Consider the following 21,474-nt stretch of genomic DNA (forward strand, 5'->3'; position numbering starts at 1 on the left):
AACACCTTCCTAGGGATGACAGAATACCTTGAACTGGCCCTGCTTAGGATCTTGGTGCATATCTTGAGGTTCAAGAAGACCCTGCTAAACAAGAATAGAATGACTGTTCGTGTCAATATGATTTGCAGCGCTGTGGGTTTTCCAGGAAACACACCAAAGTTCATTGACACTCATTTTGCAACATGAGCAACTTGTTTCCTCTGTCAATCTGAACAGATGAGGAGGAACCTGGAGGAAAGGGAGGAGTCGTCACAAACAAGAGCCGATCTCTTGGGTTGCTGCTACCTGCTGTATAGTTATGATTGCACTGAAATCACTTTAATTCTGAAAAAGCAAACAGGAAGAGAAACTGGCAGCTACTCTACACAGCTGGGGCTGTCTTCTTGAGACTTCATGATGGATGTTTGTCCCACCAGTAAGTCTTTCTCTTGAAGAAATTTTGACGGTGTCTTTATGCTGTCTTTTTTGTATATGTTCTGGGAATCCAAAATGATCTCTCTGATAGGAGCACAATCAACTTAACCCAAAGGATGAATGGATGAATGAGAAAATGGGAGTTGCTCTTTTTTCAGGTTTGTTTAGGCTATTTTTAAAAATTCATAATATTTCTAAAGGATTTGTGGCTTAAAAGGAAGAAAATCCAGCTCCTATGCCATTTTGACAGGGGACGTTTATTACCTTTGGAGCTACACACACTTATTTGGGAGTGTGCCCCACTGAAATAACTGAGGAGTTCTGACTCTCGAAACCTCATACCTTGGAAATCTAGTTGGTCTTTAAGGTGGATCTGAATCTTGCTCTTTCTGAGTAAATGTGCATAGCTTGAATGTATTTGCATTCTGTAATTTTCAGATGATAAACAGATATAATATCTGTGAGATGAATGTAAAATTCTGTATGCCAGTGTTTCAGTTAAGTAAATAAGGAAAAAGGAAAATATTGGAACAAAGACAATCCAGAAAACTAGAATTGTGCCAGTTTAATTTGTTTCAGCTGTACATGTGTAGGGGTGTTTCACAACGCCACAATTTGTTTTCCATTTAAAAGATTAAAGTGGGTCTTGGCAATCACTTTTAAAGTATCAAAATCAGATCAGATAATAAAACACAGAGCAAGTTTTTTTCATCTAAGATCAAATTTATGGGTTTTGACCATAGGTTCAGAATGCTCAAACAAACACCCTAATTTCATATAAAGGAGACTGCATGTCAAGATCTTTTATGCACCCAGCTGGTTTGACCTGTGCAACATGCTGCTTCCAAAACAGGGTGACCAAGCAAATGCAAAGAAAGTCAGGGACACAGTAGCTGTGTAGCAGAGAGACTTTCAGTGGACACATGTCCCACTGATACAGGGTTAAACAAACAGTACTAGCTAAAATTCCCTCTTCTCTACATTGCTATGAAAAGGTACAGGTGTCACTGTATTCCTTTGCATCTGATGAGCTATACATGAAGTATAGTTTGTATAAACTATATAGGATAGTAAACTATACCTGAACTATTCCTAAAGTTGTTAACAGTAAAGCATCAGGCAGGTAAGGTTATCACACCTGTTGCTTCAAATCTCAGTCTTAGTGATGAATCAAGCATCCCATTAGCAATACCTCCTGTGCTAATATTATCTGGAAGCAATCAGCTTCCATTTTGTAGCTCACCCAAGTCTTGTAACTATTTTATAAATGCTATCAAATATTTTTATCTAAGTCTGCTTTTATCTTTATTCAGATGGTTAATTCCTAGGCTATTATTTTAGTAGTCTTTTATTGATTGGGTATTTATTTTTGCATTTTAAAATCGTAAATCTATCTAGGCTTACAGGAATATAAGCTTTGCTTTACATTTTGACAGATAAGCCCCTTTTTCTGTTAAAAAAAGCTAATTTTGTGTGAGGATCTTAACTGACCAAAAACACCTTTTGAAATAGGGGATGTCACATACTCATTGACGACTTGTCATCTCATTGGCTGTCAAAGCAGGGCTTTTTTTCAGCTGGAACACGGTGGAACAGAGTTCCGGCACTTCTTGAAAATAGTCGCATGGCCGGTGGCCCCACGCACTGCTCTCCAGACAGAGGGGAGTTTAGATCGCCCTCCACGCCGTGGCAGGGAGGGCAATTTATACTCCCCTCTGTCTGGAGAGCAGTGCGTGGGGCCACCGGCCATGCGACTATTTTCACCAAGGGTGATTTAAACTTTTAAAAACTCCCCCCCTGTTCCAGCTGACCCAAAGTGATGTCATTGTGCAGTCCTGAGTTTCACCACTGAGTTCCACCACCTCTTTTCCCAGAAAAAAAGCCCTGATATCAAGTATCTCTGGAGAAGAGGAGGCATAGAGAGTTTCCTCCCATTTGACATCTTTGGAGTTCTGCCCCCAGACTATGCACTCCACACTTCGCTTTGTGCATAATCCCCAAAGTGCTCATTGCAAACCCCAACATGATCCTGAGCAGAAACACTTCTTAGCCTGGATCTTTTTTAGAGGCAACATTTGCACAAGCCCACCACTTTCCAATTGGTCAAAGATGGAACGCTAGTGAGAAGAGGGCCTTTTAAATGGTCAGACTCCATCTGCCAATTGTCAGTCCTGCCAACTGTTAAGTGGGAAGGAGGCTCACACAAGAAACGTGATTATTGCAAAAACCTTGTAAGTTTGGATTTAGGCGGAAACAATATTTTCTTTTGTTTCTATGTTCTGTGTTTCCTTTCCCTCAACACCCCGCCCCCCAGTTTGATTATCTGCATTAGTTTCCATCACCACCACCACCCCATCAGAAGCCTCTTCATCCACCAGCCAGGAATATTCAGAGGGGAGAGGCCCATTGTCTTGCAGAGACCAGAAATCTCAAGCTCCCTTCTTGAGCAAAAAAGGTAGTTTTTCCTGGGGATCCTGGCCCTGTCTTGGGCAACCCATCAGTATCTGGGACTAAGTAGGCTGGGGTCTGAGTCCTAGTATCTGGGTCTAAGTAGGTTTTGTCCTTATGTGTCCTAGCAGATCCAGTGTATCTTTTATGCATATCACAGAAAGCTATGCTGAATTTTATAAACTAGAGTGAAGAAAATAATTGTTTGTGAATTTTGGGGTACAGATAAGGAAAATAAATGCACATGAGTTTTCAGAATGGATCAAAATTCAGCCTGTCGCATTCCTATCTATATAGCCTTCACACTAGTCCTGTTCACAAGACACAGTGAATGCACATATGAGTGATCCATGTATAGTGTACATTTGATTTTTCTTTATCCACACACTGAGTAATTCTCATGTTATGTTCAATGCATGTACAGCTCAATGTTTGATTTGAACTCCACATTTATCCTTGCACTGGTCCCTGGTGACATTTGTAAATGCATGTTGGCTCTTTCTTACAAAGAGATATATATGTCCATTAATTGTAACATGTAGACAGGGCAACTCCGGAGGGTTATGGGGATAAAGAACTAATAAGAGAGGTGGTCCTGCTAATGGTATACCTGGTTCCTTGTGATGGAACACATGAAGGCAGCAGAAACACTTCTGTTTATGGTTATAGATTTGCTCCCTACACCTCTGTTTTGGGTTGCCACTAGGGCTGCAGTTGTCTGGTGATGTTATTTAGCTCCTTGCCATGAAAAGCTTCAACTGCCCATTTCTGTACATGAAACCTCGATTAAAAGGACCCCCCCCACACACCCTGGCCACTTGGCAAAGTTAGTGAGGGGAAACTAGCCAGGGAGAAGAACTACCCACAATCCCCTCCCATACAAAGCCTCTGAATCCCATGAATTCTGAGGGCAACAATGACTCCGAATCCCATACTAACAACAAGACTCCTCAAAATCTGCTTCTAAAGATGTTAAGAGGAAATATGTCACCTGCTCCCCCCACCTGCAAACCTGAGAAGCCCTTTCATTCTCCTCACAGACCGTTTCCCCAGCCCAAGTTTCATTGCCTTCATTCAGAGGGCAGCTGTTGGTAACGGTAACAAGTTTCCAAAGCACTGCAGGGGTCTGGTTTGGATTGGGACTGTAGCATGGGAAGAGAATGGGTTTTAGCTTCTGCGCCCCCACTCCCACATTCGCTCAATATGTCCCATCAGCACTCATGCAGCCACCCCACAAGACAAGTAATGTCTCCCAGGCCATTTAAAGTCCACAAAACGGTGCAGGGAGGGGGCAGAAACGGTAGCCGGTTTTCCCCTCATGCCACGGCCCTGAACTGAATCAGCTGCCATGACACTTTGGACATTAGCTCCCAGCAGCTGCTGAAAGCAATGAGGATTGTTAAAAAACATAATAGTCTAAAAGGGGAATGGTGGGTTTTATAGGGACCCCTTCATACCTCTATGTGGGGCTGGAGATTTCCCAGAATTACAACCAATCTCTAGACTACAAAGATCAGTTCCCCTGGTGAAAATAGGTGCTTTGGAGGGTGGATACATCTTTGCTCCCCCCCCCTCCCCAAAGTCTGTCCTCCCCAGGCTCTGAAATCTCCAAGAATTTCCCAAACCAGAGTTGGCAGCCCTATTTGCTAGAACTGTTATGAGTGAAGCATCCTGCTTGGTCCTTTTGCCTGCTTGGTCCCTGCGTATAACCAGATGGCAGAAAGGTCCCTTGGGAATGAGAACAATACCCAAGCCTGAGATTAATGTTGCTTCTGTGGGATTCAGTTCTTAAGCACACACACCTGGACAAAGATTGAGCTTCAGAGAATTTTTCAAAGCAGAAGCTAGACTTCTATCCATGGATGGTGGATCAAGCTGTGAAAGGCAGAGTCTCTCGCCAATGATTTTTTACAAAGATATCTAGCAGCTAGCAATGTTGAGAAAAATGATCAGATTATCCACCATCTGCCCCAAATTTGGATCCATAAAATGCCTGCCAAGCAACCACAAAGAAATGAAAGAGCATAAATTAAACCCACTGACCTGCTTTATGCGCTTTAAATATGGCTCATTTTCTTCTTCCATTTTCCTTTTTCCATATATAAACTATACTGGACATCCTTTTTCCCTCTCTCCTTTTTCCTTCTGATTGGACAGATGGGTAAATCATCCTGTTTCATCTCTTATCCTTTGATAACTAGCGTTAAAAAAATAAAACCAGTGATTATTAAAAAGGGATTGAAACTAAAATCCCCTACATCACGCATAATGCTGTTATATAAATGTATGGTGTGACCACATTTTCTGTGCACAGTTCAAATTACTCTGTTCAAAAAAGGGCTGGAAGAGGTCCAGGAAAGGGTAATAAAAAAAATGAAGAGGCTGGAACACCTTTTCCATGAGAAAAGGCTAAAGTATTTGGTTTTCTAAATTAGAAAAAGAGAACCAGGCTGGGGGAAGTTGATAGAAACCATACTGATGTGTGAACAGAACCTTTTGCTAGTAGGGTGTTGTGCTTAAAATGTTGGGTTAGGATCTGGAAGTCTGAAGTTCAAATCTCCACTCTGCCACGGAATGTGGCTGGGTGTTCTTGGGCCAGCCTCTGCCTACCTGACAGGTGAAGGATGAGATGTTATTTTATTTATTGCATTTCTAGACTGCCCTCCCCATCAGACGGGCTCAGGACAGTGTAACAACATACAATTTGTAACATACAGTTTAAAAACAATAAAAATATTATAAATAAACATTAAAACACTATTCCACAAACAATAAACTTTCTCGATTGGCGGAATAGGCAATAAAATTTCTCGATTGGTGGAATAAATATTAAAATACAGCATTTTAGGCACACGGCTTGGCTCTTACATCATGCCCTGCACCACACTTATGAGCTCCTGCATGGGTGGTGAACAGTCTTCAGTGGTATGGCCGGCGAGAGGACAGCCTAGCCCCCACCAAATGCCTGGCGGAACACCTCCGTCTTGCAGGCCCAGCAGAAAGAACAAATCCCACTGGCCCTAGTTTCCTCAGACAGAGAGTTCCACCAGGTTGGAGCCAGGACTGAAAAGGCCCTGGCTCCGGTAGAGGCCAGACGGACCTCCCTGGCGCCAGGGACCATCAGCAACTGCTTATTAGCTGATTGAAGCGACCTCTGGGGAACATATGTTACAAGACTTAGGTGGAGCAGGGGAGAATGATGCATCAGCTTCTTTGGATCCCCACTGGATATAAACAGTGAAATAAATAAAACTTTTTCTCATAACAAAACAGCTTGGAGTTGCCCAATAAGGAGATCAGACTACTTCATGCAGGTGAGCTATTAGCCCTGATAGCCAAAAGGAACTTCCACATATGCCAGATGCTCAGGACAAACTGCAGAGGAGGGCTAGACTACATGGATCTTTGTCTAGATCCACAGGATTCTTCTCATTAGGAAAAGGAACAGTCCCTTGGATTGTCATACTGATTTGCCCCGAACATATTGCTGACACCATGCACAAAGTATTGCTGACTTTTACAACCAGCTCAGAAACTTTCTTAGCAGATGTGACCTCACACTATTCATCTGGGCACCAGCATGTAACTTTGCAGAAGTTCCCACTGCTTCCTGATGGTGGGACAGTGATGAGCAATGTCCTTCATTGTCTTTAAGAAGAACTCTTGTGAACTGCATGCTTCCTCCCTATTCATGTTGGTGGTGAAAATGTATTGCTTACATGTATTGTTGAAGGCTTTCACGGCCGGAGAACGATGGTTGTTGTGGGTTTTCTGGGCTGTATTGCCGTGGTCTTGGCATTGTAGTCCCTGACGTTTCGCCAGCAGCTGTGGCTGGCATCTTCAGAGGTGTAGCACCAAAAGACAGAGATCTCTCAGTGTCACAGTGTGGAAAAGATGTTGGCAGGTCATTTATATCTACTCAGGAGGGGTGGGGTTGAGCTGAGTCATCCTGTAAGAGTTTCCCTGGGTGTGGAATGCAAGGATACCTTGGTCATCCGCAAAGCAAACTTTCAGTTAGGTCACAAGGTCTACAGGAAACCAACTCACACTGATCGGTACTTACACAAAAACTCCAATCACCACCCCCGACAGAAAAGAGGCATAATGAAAACATTAGTGGATCGTGCAAGACAGATATGTGAGACGCACTTTCTCAATGAGGAAATTAATCATCTAAACCACGCACTTCAGGCAAATGGCTACTCTAGAAATGAAATCCGAAGAGCAATCAAACCCAGGATGAATCAAACAACCAAGGAAAAACAGTCTCCTACAGGAAAAGTGTTTTTGCCATATATCAAAGGAATTACTGATCAGATGGGAAAGCTTATGAAAAAGCATAACCTTCAAGCAGTATTCAGACCCACCCAAAAAATACAACAGATGCTACGATCAGCAAAAGACAGTAGAGACCCCCTCACCTCTGCAGGAGTATACCGTATACCCTGCAGCTGTGGACAAGTGTACATTGGGACCACAAAGCGAGGCATCCAGACAAGAATAAAAGAACATGAAAGATACTGCAGACTTGGACAACCTGAAAAATCAGCAGTGGCTGAACATAGCCTAACTCAAACAGGGCACAGTATCTTATTCCAGGACACCAAAATACTGGACAACACTTCCAACTACTTTGTCGGACTGCACAGGGAAGCCATTGAAATTCACAAGCATAAGCAAAACTTCAACAGGAAAGAAGAAACCTTAAGAATGAACAGAGCATGGTTTCCAGTTCTGAAAAACACCAGGCTAACAAAACACTCTACACCCGACAATAGCCCTGCAGAGAAGATTAGCACATCAAGCACCAATCCATATGCAAAAGAACCTCCTCAGGATACAGTGAAGCCTCCCGCCATTAGCATTCCACACCCTGGGAAACTCTTACAGGATGACTCAGCTCAACCCCACCCCTCCTGAGTAGATATAAATGACCTGCCAACATCTTTTCCACGCTGTGACACTGAGAGATCTCTGTCTTTTGGTGCTACACCTCTGAAGATGCCAGCCACAGCTGCTGGCGAAACATCAGAAACTACAATGCCAAGACCACGGCAATACAGCCCGGAAAACCCACAACAACCATTATTGCTTACATGGTTGCAGACATGGTTTCATCCAAGAACCCCATTTGAAAATGGCCTACGTTTACTGCTAGTTTATCAGCAGCTGGGGGTGAGCAGAGCTCCTATGGAACATCAGCCCCCTCCTCATTGCAGTGGCCCCCAAAGATACTTTGGTAGCTTGGCTGGAGAACCAGTCCCAACTGTCAAAAAAGTGATGAAACTGAGTTCACTGGTGGCCTGGAAGGTATGTGCCAGCTGTACTTGTGGTTATGTGAACTGCTCCCACGTGTAGATCAGTGGCACTGATAATTCCAGAACTGTAGGAGGAGATTTTCTTCCTTCAGTCAGTCAAATCCTCTGGAAGGGGGGGGGCTATTTGTTCCATCCCCTTTCTCCCCAAAGGACTATGTCACAGCTTCCACTTTTTCTATTACATATTTAGCAACGGTTCTACACATGAGATCCAAAAGAGAGAAAGAGTTTCCAGGACAATTGAAGTGGAATTTCCCTTTCTAACCCCACACGAAAAGATATAAAAATAAAATTCTTTAAAGAAGAGCAATATACATGCTTGCCAAGGGAAAAAATCATGCCTCAAACAGCTTTATGTACTCCAATTCACTTCCTTTATTTGAACATCTTTATGGATTGATGTTCCATAAGCTCATTGTAATGAAAATTAATAACGAAACTCCTAAAAGCAGGCAATAGTCAGCAACAAATAAATTCAACTTTTTAAATCATAGTTGCTAGAAAAGAAATGTTTTATACCCTACGCAGGTCCTGAATGTGTTAGCTGAGTGCAAAAAGAGCAGTGAAGTTACGCTGTGCTGATTAAAGAGGCAAACAAAGTTTATTTGAGGAAATACATACTTGATAGTAAAGAGAAGAGAGAGATTCCTTGCTGTCTGACTACATCTTGCAGAGAGAGAGAAGAAGCGGGATATTGCCCGGTTTAGCCCAATAGGAGACAAGACAAGGAAACGACCCCCCAGGAAACAAGAGAGATGCTGCTCTCACTGTCCTAACTACGTGATCCTTGCTGCCCCCTGCATAGAAGGCACTTCTTCCTTCTTGCTGCTGCAGTAGACCAGACATTGCTATTTCCAACAGAATGAAGCGCCACCTTCCCTAATCTTCAGACAGAAGCTTCCGGAGCTTTGGGGCAATCACTATAACAGCCGTGCTCCTTGGCCGCCCGAGATGGAGTAGCATGCGGTGTCTGCTGCTTGTCCACTCTCATGGCTCATGAATTCATCCTACCTGAGAGAAGCAGGGCTGATTGATACCCGTCAGCGGTTTAGCTTTAAAAGCACATAACTGTGCATGCCTAAGCAGGGTTGAAAATCAATGGACTTTGAAGAGTGTACTTAGGGCTGCACTGTGGAGCGTTTACACTCTTTTGTTACTCAACAGTAATCCCCAGATCTGTCACTTCGGGGTGGGCCTCCTGCTTTTCTGTCTAACTGCAGGGCTGTCCTCATTTCCCATTGAAGAAAACATTGGTTTGGAAAAACCTGTTCAATTCGAAGACCATTCTGAATATCCACTTTGTGTTTTAGAAACAGCCTGATTCAGGGCACTGATGTTTATTTTCAGTTAGAGCAAGAGCTTCCCATTTGCTGTCAGGCTTTTGCCGAGCGCTCTGAGCAAGCTTTATTTAACTGTAGGAACTCACGTCTTAAGACCACCACTTCTGCTTTAGTTTGGTCTTAAGTGAATCATTCTGTGGTCTTTTCGTCTCTGACATCATTTCCCCCACTTCCTAAGCCTGAAAGAGGAACTGAGCACAACTTAGTGCTACTTCTGTGCAAAGCCACTGCTTGGTAGCAAGGCCTCCCTTGTCTCTGCAAATCCACAAATGTTTCCCCCTCCTGTAAAATGGAAGAAGGGACAACCAAAGGTACTTTTTAAAACAGAAGATATGTTTTAAAATCTAAGAACTGGGACATTTTTCCACTGATTGTGAACTTATAATTATTTATGCAGACCTTTCCTACAAAAATGTATCAAATTTGGATACTCGCCATCCAAGGGATGGTTTTCAACAAAAATGTATTATCTACACTTCCACAGGTTGAGCCTTTTGAAAATTTGAATTCTGAGAATTGGAAAATGATGGGGATAAAAGTCTTATATTAATTCCCATACTTCCTTTCAATTTGCATCCAACATTGCATTTTGTATCTGGGAGAGTTTGTAGAATGGTTTGTAGACTCTTGTGGGGGGGGGAAAAACTTTTAGAAGGTAGAGGAAAATCCAAAGGTGTGTCCACAGAACTTGCAGATGTGCCTCTCTGGATCACCCGTTAGGCTGCATTCAAACATTATGATAAATCCTAGTTTACAAGCCATAATGTGATCAAACCCAGCTAGTTGGGACATCTGAATGTACACAGTCCAACAAATGTTAAGTTTCTGGGTTGGGATTATTGGCAGAGTGCCTATGTAGCAGTCAAGACACTGAACTGATTAAGAGTAACAAAAGCTGTATTAATAGAACTAACAAACTGGGTTGGGAAGCAAGGAGTTAAACTAGCACCTTGCTAGTCCAAAGAGTTCTCTATTTTAAGAAGAAAGGCCTAAGAATAGCATTCTGCAGACAGACAAGGAAAAGTCACTTTAGAAAGAAGGTACTTCTCCTACAGCCCTATCTTGCTAGAGCTTGCTACTCCTTGCAGGATATTTTTCTCTTCTTCATTGTAAACAAGGCATTGCCTACTCCAGCAGGGATTTCAAACTAGGTCTTATTTCTGGTTCATTAACTGCTTTGTACTAATTGTAGTTGGATGTGATATCTGAATTCACAAGCCACAGTTTGCTGAGCAGAACTTCTTCTTGACACCACCTGGCCACAGAGATGGCAGGACAGGAAGGATGTCCTATGTGCTAGGAAATAAAGAGTAGGCAAGAAGCACATACACCATAATTGATGCACAAGCCAGAATACCACATGTTCATCTGGTAGATGAACTGGAGTTTGTTGCACAAACCATGGCTCAATCAAAACATCGTTTATCATGACTTCAGGGTGTAGCCTTAGAATGCAGCAGATTTAAGGACAGAAGTAAAAAGGTTCCTTGTGTGGCTTCTTTCCAGGCTCATCTGACTTGAGTGAGATGGAAGAGGCTGAGATTGAAGTAATCAAGAAGCATAAGGCAGAACTGCTGGAGGACATTCAGGTAAGGCCTGCTCCCCTTTTGTAGATGGGTCAATGTAGAGTCTGAATAACAACTAGACTTCTCACAAGGTCAAAGCAAAACCCTCTGCTCCACATATTCAAAATGCCATTCAGAGGTTCCCATTCACATGGCAAGGTTTCTCTGTTTTGCATTAATTATAGCTGAGTATATAGAGCCATTCATACTGGCAATGGATCGTCCACTTTGGGGTTTTCTGCTGACTTTCCTCCGTCAACTGCCATTTCCCCTGTATTTTTCCCTACCCTACCACCAGAGGACTTTATCACTGTTTTTTTAAAAAGTCAGCTATCACTATAGCTATAGCAATTACTGATTTTTTAAAAAAAATCTGGGGGGAAAACTTTGGTGGTATGACAGGAAAAAAAATTGTAGCTGTGAGGGGCTGGCAGAAGGAAAATGGTGTTATTGTGAGTGTGACTGTTGAAAATGTGGACTTTCCTTTCCGGATGGCATGCTAATGTGCTTGGACTGTGTTCTTTATGAAACGATCATAGCAAAGCAAGTCTGAGAAAGACCTTGTTGAGCACAGAGAAAACCTGGAAAATGAACAATTAGAGGATGACGTGGTGTGGGTAGGGTACTTCAAAAATAACATTCCAGTTTGGGCACAAAGATGGAGAACAACAGCCATGTGAAAGCAGCTCTAATGAAAATGGACGTGCTTTGTGGAAAAGACGCTCAGGTTGCAATTCTCTGCAGGCATACTTTGGGATAAGACCCACTGAATAGTGGGATATACTTCTGTGAGAGTATGTATAAGGCTTAGCCTTGCAGCTAAGAGACCTATATTCAACAATCCTTCTTCAGTCCTTGACTCACTTGAGTAAATCACTGTGTCTCAGCACATGCTCTTCATCTGAGAAAGAGAAATAACAGAAACCATAAAATAACACCTTAACAAAGCATTTACTAGGGCTGAATCTGCCATGCCAATTTCTGCTTGAAAAGGTACTCAGTGGTAGAGCATCTGTGCTGCATGCAGAAGGTCCCAGGTTCGATCCCCAGCATCACCAGTGAAAAGAACAACGTAACGGGTGATGTGAAAGACTTCTTCCTGAGATCCTGGAGAGCTACTGTCAGTCAGAGTGGGCAATACTGACCACAATAGACCCATCAGTGCAAGGCAGTAGTATTTCATATGTTGTGATATTATTTGTAGGGTGCTTTGGCCACTCTATCAGCTCCTGATGTTGCTATGGATTCCCCTTCTAATCAGGAGTTACTGAAATGACCCCAATTTCCATTTTGATAACAAAGCACTGCTGATAATTGCTGCAAAGGACAGCTATCCTTTCCACAACATATGCTTCTGTGGAGAATGATAGGAAAAGATTCATCATGTCTCTCATTCATTCATTCATTCATTCATTCATTCATTCATTCATTCTCTCTCTCTCTCTCTCTCTCTCTCTCTCTCTCTCTCTCTCTCTCTCTCTCTCTCTCTCTCTCTCTCTCATATATAGAGGCTAAAAGAGGAGATTGCTGAAGTATTTGCAGAGATAGATCATTTCCAGCAGTCACAATCCAGGTGAGGAATCAGACCTTGATTAAGAGAACTATAAGAACAGGGATGTTCTATGACAAGGTTATCCTTTTCTCTAAAGATGGATGGGATCATAGAATCAAAGAGCTGGAAAGGACCACAAGGGTCACCTAGCCCAACCCCTATGCACAATGCAGGAAATTCACAGCTATCCCCTCAGTCCCTAGTGATCCCTGCTCAATGCCCAGAGGAAGGCAGAAAACCTCCAGGATACCTGCCCTATCTGGCCTGGAGGAAAATTCTTTCCAGACCCGAAAATGGTGATCAGCATTATCTGGGACATACAAGAAAGGGCCACAAGAGCCAAGAACTGGCTCATTCCTTCCTGCCCTTCCTCTTATGATCTGCCTAGGTTCATACTGAGTCATAAAATCAGCATTGCTGTCAGATGGCCATCTAGCCTCTACTTTAAAAACTCCAAAGAAGGAGAGTCCACCACCTCCCGAGGAAGCCTGTTCCACTGAAGGACCACACTGACCATCAGGAAATCCTTCCAAAAATTTAGCCGAAAACTCCTTTGGTTTAATTTTAACCCACTGGTTCTGGTCTGACCCACTGGAGCAACAGAAAACAACTGTGCTCCATCCTCTGTGTCAGTCCTTCAAATATTTTAAGATGGCTATCATATCGCCTTTCAGACGTCTTCTCTTCAAGCTAAAAATACCCAACTCCTTCAACCTTTCCTCATAGGACTAGGTCTCCAGACCCCTCATCATATTTGAAGCCCACCTTTGGACATGTTCCAGCTCTTCAACATCAATCAATGGCCTTTTTCAGAGTTCAGGCTTCCAGTCCTTTTTAGAACACCTTCCAGAAGAGGAGATTCTCTCTATGCCCTGTTCCAGCTGGGCTGAGAGCCCACATGGTTCTGGGCAAGGTCAAAAGGGAACTGTCCTTCATTACAGAGTAGCCACAGCAGTCAGGAGCAGCAGCAGCAACAGAAGCAACATCAAGTAGCTACTCTCAAAATAGAGAGAGCTGATTGCAGACAGATGGTCAGACCTGGGAACTTCAGGACCTGGGAGAGCTCCTGGGGACAGCAGATGTTGATCTAATAAGGACTCAAGTACAGCTGGGATCTTATGTTCCCAAGCAGGGCCAGCTCAGTGCCAGAGCCCCATCTCTTGAGTGAAAGGGAAAAGAATTTAAAGGGACAGTGCTCTAGCTTAGAGCTGTGCACTGCAGCACTGGACACCCTCAAATTGTGCTTTTGCCTTGTCAAAATCTGGCCTCGTGGATAACCTGGAGTAGTTTGACTGATTCAAACTTCTTCCCTGAAGGGTATGAGTTGTCATCTCCCAGGCTCAGATCCTTGTACCAGATCCTTCTTCTCTGAGTGGTTTACAGACCACTGATGTACTATAATGATTAAGAGTGATGGCTTAGAGAATCCCTTGTTCAGCTACAAACTTGGTGGTCATAAGCAAGTACATGGAATGTTGGTCTGATGGCCCTTTTGGGCGATGGAAAGTATCTTTAGGAGGGGCAATTGGGAGTGGAGAAGCAGCAGTAAGGAGGGAGGTACATAACCATTTCTCTGCCCACTGACTCCTCATTCCAAATTGCCCCATCTCAGAAAAAAGGTGATTGAGCTACTTTTACAGATGTCTGCAGATAATATATACCTTGGCTATACATTCTGGATCTATTTGAATGCAGTGAGTAAGAAAAATGTTTAGCCATAATAAAAGATCAGCCAGTTATATAAAAAATGTATAGTGAAATAGTGATTAAATGGTTGTGCAAACTGGTTCTGAAGGAAACAGAATGGGGAAACTTTTTTAAAAAACTGAAAATCAGCAAACATTCAGGCGGCAAAGACAGAAAGTTGCCCTTCTCTGATCTGTATTCAAATCTCCATCATCATATTTGCAGCAAACTAATCCAGAGGGATAAAGACCTGTGCACAGGAAGAAAGAAATTTAACATGGACCCAACTAAGGTAAGATCAGACATAGGTCTATTTTGCATTGTACAAGTACAGAAATTGGTTGTTAGGGTTCTTAAGAATCACAAAATCAAGTTTCTAGCCCATATGACTAAGGTGGTGTGTGGTATGTGTTTGCTTTTAAGAGCAAAATATGCGCTGTCCTGCATAACACATATCACTAAAACTTGTAGAGTCTCATATGAAGCTATTTTATCAGATTAAAGCTGCCTGCTACAAAGAAACAGAGTATGGGGTTGGGTACACAGCCATGGTGTTATGGAAACTGCTGATGGAGGCAGTGAGAAATGGCATCAATAGCTCTAGAACTATTATAGCCATATTTTTAACTTTTTATTTATTTTATTTTTTGTTTAATTTTAATATTTCTACGCACCACATATAGCCAAATTGATTCTTGGGGTAGCTGACAAGAAAATGAAAGGAAAAAGACAATCCAAAACACTGTATTGTCGAAGGCTTTCACGGCCGGAGAACGATGGTTGTTGGGGGTTTTCCGGGCTGTATTGCCGTGGTCTTGGCATTGTAGTTCCTGACGTTTCGCCAGCAGCTGTGGCTGGCATCTTCAGAGGTGTAGCACCAAAAGACAGAGATCTCTCAGTGTCACCAAAACACTACTATAAAAACAACGTAAGATAATATCACCACAACAGAGTCACTGTAAGCAGCAGCAAAATTGCTATCCAGATGGTAAAATGGTAATAAATTACTAAATAGCCAGTAAAACAAAATTCCTCTTAGAATAAAACAGTGTTAAATCAATAAAAATATGTTCAAAGGTAGAAGTGGAAATCTTGATAAACACAATTTAACTACACCTAACCAGCAAATTCTAGAAAAATTCCTAGCTAAATTATCAGCTTGTTGCCTGATATCCTAACTTACGAATCTCTCTCCATGAGACACCTGGGCGCATGTTCACCAAGTGCCAGGAGATGCAATGTTAGCCAGGAAGCGTAGTTTTAAAAGACAAAACCAGCAGAGATCGCTCCCAATGGGACGGATTCTCTCACAGCCCTCCATCGCCTCTGGCATACTGGACTGTCTCCCCTTCTGGAGCCTTTGCCCTGCCAAGGCTCGGTTAATTCAAAGTTTTAAACAGCAAGGGCGGCAGGGCAAAGGCTCCAGAAGGGGAGACAGTCCAGTATGCCCCCCTCCAACTTTCCATGCACTCACTCACACAGTCACACTTCAATTTGCTCTGTGTGAATACATTCACATGTTCGATATCAGTTCCTCCTCAACTGCTAAAAGTATCCTAGGTTGTTTACAACTGCCGAATCCCCAGTTTCCCCCACCTCCACATCCATTCATTGAAATGCAGACTCTCACACCTTAAAGAAATGCAAATTGGCAAATCAAAGGGGCCTACAGAACTTGTTCTTGCAGAGAAAACAGAGCTGAATTGGTGCTTTGCCCTCTGGGATCACTTGCAGATCATGTGATCACACAAAGGGAGCTCCCGTGAAAGCAGCATTCACATGTGCCCAGCAAAAACTGCCTGCACGTGAATTGCACATCTAATCCTGCACTTGAGCATCCCTAGGTACTTAGTAATGTGTATTTCCACCCTTTGTTTGCCTTAAGACTCAGATCAAACTCTGGTTGTCCCAGAGATTCTGATTTGAATAGAACTGTCAAAATATTTGCAACTAAGAAAAAGGCAAAAGGAGGCCTGCTAGATTTCCCCCTCCCTCCTCCACAGGAGCAAAAGCATCTGTTTTAGAAGAAAAACCACAAACTACACTGTGACTCATTTTAACCACAGCTATTTTCAGGAGCCTTTGTTCATTGTCAATTTATTCTTTCCTTGCTGGATTTCCACACCTTTGCCATGCCCAGTACCTGGAAGCAGCAACTGAAGTTGTGTCTGCACTTACTTGTCTTTCCTGGTGGTCCTCCTTACTGGCCCCAACAGGGTCCTGTGCAAAGGGGCCCTGCACACCACCCTTGCCTCTCTGATGGAACAGGCATTCACCACCATCCTCAGAAGAACCGTCACTCTTTCTGTGCTGAAAAGGGCCTCCAGCTAATGAAAAGTGCTCTCCAACGAAGGAGCAGCAGAGTAGCCCAGGCACAGAGAAAGCTAAGCATGATTTCTCCCTGAGGCTTTGTTTCCAATTTTTAAAAAGTTTCCTGTACAGGCAGAAAGAGATAAAAAGAGGAGGGGGGAAAGTGATCCAGAGTCCAAAAGAAAATAAATATGTAGTTTCTAGCTAATCCCAAACTCACAATATTTCCATTTTATACCTTTCTTGCAAATTGAGCCAGTTCAGTAGATGAAGGTTGACAAAATCCAATTTTGTCCAACTATTTTGTCAGGGGGAGAGGGTGGGGGGAGTCTTGACTCATCCCAACGGAGGACTGCCTTATACAAATGCTCTTCTCACCCAAAGATCTAGACCAATGACACTGGCTTCCTAAGAGCAGGTGGGTTTTGCCCCCATTACTTTCAGCCAGTGTCAAAAAGTTTGACTCATTGACAGAGCTGCGGACAGCAGAAGTGTCCAAATGGAGGAAATGTCCCCAGTGATGGGCCATTTATATCTCTATATATTGTTTTCTCGGGGAGATATCCACTAGGTGGGTTCAACAGGTTGCTTAATTGGCAGGTCTTGTCTAGTGAAACAGAGTTTGCTCTTGTGAGATCTGCATAAAATGACCTTTCCTGCAGTGACAGTAGAAAGAGGAAAGGTATCGCATCTGTGCAGTGCATCAACTGTGCATAGGGTTGCTGACAGGCCTGCGGAAATATCTGCTGTCCCTTTAAGAGAGGCTTCATGTGTAGCTACGGGCAGTTGAAAGTTTTCATCATGGCAGGGAGGAAACACCACCTGGTCAATAAGATCCCATTAAACCTTCATTAAAGGAAAGGGAATTTTTTCTCTCTAGGCAACCTTATAAGCCAGCAGCTCCTCTCTGACTATTTTAAACTGTGATTCCCACCAAATCTCTGCCTGTGTCAGTAGAGGAGCTGGCAGGATTTTCAGTTGGCAGAGCCAATTTGCTCTCACACGTAGGGATGCCAGGTCCCTCTACCCTCCTGGTGGGAGAGCAGAAGGACCTGGTGCTTACCTCTTTGGCATTCCTGGGTGCTCTCCCGCACCTACACAATGACGTTACTTCCGGGAAGTGATGTAATTGTGCAGGTGTGGGAGCACACGGGCTGGCCAATTTGGACCCCAAATGGACCTGATTCATCCTGTTTGGAGCCAAAGGCATTTTTCACATGTCTTACCGGCTCCGGTATGTTGCGCAAAGCTCCCTCAAGGACAGCGTCTTCCTGGTGCGATTTCCCAGTTCTCCTGCGAAATTGCACCAGGAAGATGCTGTCCTTGCGGGAGCTTTGCGCAACGTACCTGAGCCGGTAAAGCATGTGAAAACAGCCCATATCAGCCCGCTAAGAAGCTCAGGAGCGCTCTCAGGGGCAGCACGATGACACACTCCTGGAGGTGACATTGTCGTGCTGCCCTGGGAATGAGCCCCTGGGGCAGTGTTCCCCCACTTTTCCTTCCCCGCTGGCCAGGTGAGTAGAGGCAGGGGACGAAGGGTGGGAATGGGGGATCCCCTGCCCCCAGCAGGGGAATGGCTTCCCTACACACACAGTATGCGTAATGTGAAGCTCCACTTTGACTTTCACTTTTAAACATGACCATAATTGCACAGGATATGCTTTATTGAGGAAACAACACTGAAAGTACCCAGTCATGTGGCCTGTGTGCATGGGTTTCTTCCATGGAATCGGCAACCCTTTTCTTGCAAGGGGCCCATTTCGTCAGTGGGATCAAGCTGATCAGCCCTCTTCTGTATGGTTGGGTCATTGAGGCGTACTTGCCTGGGAGTAAGCCTTATTGCATAAAAAGGGGGCTTACTTCTGAGTAAATCTGCTTAGGCTTACCTTATTAGTAAGCAGCTAGGGCATCCAGACCCCATAGGCTCTCCATAATAAACCATTTGGTTTCTTTCAAGCAGGGGATCCAATATCTGACTGAGCACAAAGTACTGTCCTCAGATGTTCAAGAAATTGCCAAATTTCTTTACAAAGGAGAAGGCCTTAACAAGACAGCCATTGGAGATTATTTGGGACAGAGGTGAGTGCGCTGTCTTTTCTCCGTGAACATATTAATGGTTTGGGGGCCAAAGGAAAGTGTGGGTGGGCAGAGTCATTATTTAAAGTCTGCCTTTCTCACTGGAACTCAAGATGGGTTCCACTGAGTAAGTCAATACAATCAACAGGATGGGTTAGCTAATAAACAATGAAATAGGATATGGATTATTGAAATCATGAACCAACCAGAAATCTGAAAATAGAATTGAAGGAAGCAATAGTATTAACAAGACAGGCTAAATGATGTAAAATTACATAGTAGATTCCTACTTACAATGACAGGTAGTTTGAACTATATGCAGTAGTAGACCACCACAGCTCCTAACCTTTTACCCAAGTATCATTCTGAACTATTGAGTTACAGTGGAACTCTGTGTAGAAAAGCTCTCTTGAACGCTTGCAGTTGTCCCCCCCACCCCACCCCTCTATCTTCTCCTGCCTTACTCTGTCCTTTTCCTTCTGCCAGGGACCCATTGAACCTCCAGATTCTTCAGGCCTTTGTAGAGTGCCACCAATTTGCCAACCTCAATCTAGTGCAAGCATTAAGGTGAGTAAAATATTGTAAATGCAGCAACAGCAATAGCCAATGCTAACTGAAGTTCAGGTCCTGCAACTGCCATGTGTTTAGAGAAAAGAAATCTCAGCATGGCTGGGCAGGTTATCTTGGTATGGATTCTCACAATTGCCTAAAGTGGCTAAACTTCTGTTTTTCTGTGTGTATCTGTGGGTAAATTCTGAGCCTCCTATGCAAATCAGGCTGAGTCACTAGCAGTAGTATGCCTTGAACGCACGCTGCTATGTGGTGACATGGCATCAGAAGATTACCATAGATCTCATGCCGTGTGTACATCTCTGTGTTACAGATAAATATTCTACTGCGTAGTAGTGGAAAGGATAGAAGCTGTGGTGTTAGACTGATTCTCATTTGCGTGATCTCATTCCATCACGCATATGCCTATCATCAAGTGTGAAAAACATTTTTATTTACTTCATTTATACACCTCCATTCTCACCAATGAGAACCTGAAGAGGCTTACATTGTTCTCCTTTACTTCCCTTAATCCTCACAACAACCCAATAAGGTAGCATAATTTGAGAATGTGTGACTGACCCAAGATCACCCAGCAAATTTCCATGGAAAACTGGGGATTCAAACCTGCATCTCCCAGATCCTAGTCCAGCACTCTAACCACTACACCATGCTGCTTCTGCTGTCCACCTAGGGAGTTTCCATGGTAGAATGGGGAGGTTCTTTCCTGAGTCTCCCCAATCCAGCACAGTAACCAGTTCACACACTGCCCCTCAGTAGAGAAGTGCAGGATAGTCTCACGGACACTTGTAATGTTAATACTCAGTTCTATTTATTTATTTGTGATACCTAATATTGTTAAGTTATCTATCTGTCCAAGGGCAGCTAATACATTTGAAGCATTAGAAAGTACTAATATAGTTCAGTAATGTTATCATTACAATACAAATCATTACAATACAAGCCAACCAGAATCTACAGTTTCTTCTTGAAGCTCTCTTTACTGTTCCTTTTTATGGCATCTGACACCACAGAGTTGCTTTAAAATATTCTTGTGGTTTTGGAACGAAATAAAAGAATGTTGGGGGAAGTGGCACTGACAGCTTGGCGGATTCTTGGATCAGAGCTGCTTCGAACATGGCACAAGGGATATCCAGAAATCCATCAACTCATGTTACTGCGTAGACTTTGCCATTGCTGTTTGGAACAAATATAGGAGGCGGGGTCTGGATGAGTAAATTTCACCAAAAATGTCCTGTCTGTTTGAAATATAAATACAATCTGAGCAATATCTTGCATTGCACTTTAGTCGGGCAGCAATCCTAAGTATGCTTACCAAGGACTAAATCCTACTGAACTTGATGGGATTGACTTTTGAATATACATGCTTAGGATTGCTGTGCAAATCCCTTTGTACATGGATATGTATCGTGTTGCATAAATCTTTCTCCATTACAACACAGGACTTGACATACTTGTAATTTGTGCACACTGGGAAGTTGTGGCCCAACTCAGTTACCCAAGATGAATAAGCCCAGTGATTTACGTGTATGCAGAATTATCACTCTGAACAATCTATACGCAGGTATCATGAAATTTCACAAAATGATTCTCATGTAGAATTCTAGCTGCGTGTGAAACTGTCCCTCAGAGGTCTAGTTTCTTGTATGAGAGTAGAAAATAATCATCTCTCTGATGGAAAAATAAGGATTTCTAAGAAGGATATCTTTTTTTTTCTTTCTGTGGAGGAAGAAGATTTTCCTCTTACATAGAAAGGAGTAATCTGATAGTGATTTTCACAATCTGACAACGTTGTTTCATTCACAGGCAGTTCCTGTGGAGCTTCCGGTTGCCTGGAGAGGCACAGAAAATTGATCGTATGATGGAAGCTTTTGCCAACTGGTATTGTCAGTGCAACCCAGGGGTTTTCCAATCAACAGGTAACTGTGAGGGAAGCTTTGGGGGGAACAATTCATTTAGGACTTTGTCCAAAAGAAGCGTCCTTCAGGCCTTCAGCTTGTGCCTCTAGTAGGACTGCCAAGCTCAAGGTGAGGCCTGGAGTTCTCCCAGAATCACAACTGATCTCCTGACTACAGAGATCAGTTCCCCTGGTGGAAATAGCAGCTTCAGAGGGTGGACTCTATGGCATCAAATCCCTGCTGATGTCCTTCCTCTCCCCAAATTCTTACCTTCCCAGGCACCCTTCCTTAAAATCT

General features: G+C 43.3%; 1 protein-coding gene across 2 annotated transcripts in view; it reads left to right on the forward strand.

Annotated features, from left to right (window-relative positions):
* The first annotated feature begins 313 nt into the window (after positions 1-313).
* The window catches only part of CYTH4 (cytohesin 4), a 41,730-nt gene continuing 20,569 nt past the window's right edge, over positions 314-21,474 (forward strand). The window contains exons 1-7 of one of the 2 annotated variants that reach the window (XM_054988512.1): positions 314-415; positions 11,027-11,109; positions 12,594-12,658; positions 14,549-14,615; positions 18,594-18,712; positions 19,196-19,276; positions 21,086-21,198. In XM_054988512.1, the coding sequence (XP_054844487.1) occupies positions 394-415; positions 11,027-11,109; positions 12,594-12,658; positions 14,549-14,615; positions 18,594-18,712; positions 19,196-19,276; positions 21,086-21,198 (550 nt within the window). In that variant the 5' untranslated portion in view covers positions 314-393. The other variant, XM_054988510.1, reaches the window with a different exon arrangement.

Source organism: Eublepharis macularius, chromosome 9 (genome assembly GCF_028583425.1).
Source record: "Eublepharis macularius isolate TG4126 chromosome 9, MPM_Emac_v1.0, whole genome shotgun sequence".
In the NCBI taxonomy this organism is placed as follows: domain Eukaryota; kingdom Metazoa; phylum Chordata; class Lepidosauria; order Squamata; family Eublepharidae; genus Eublepharis; species Eublepharis macularius.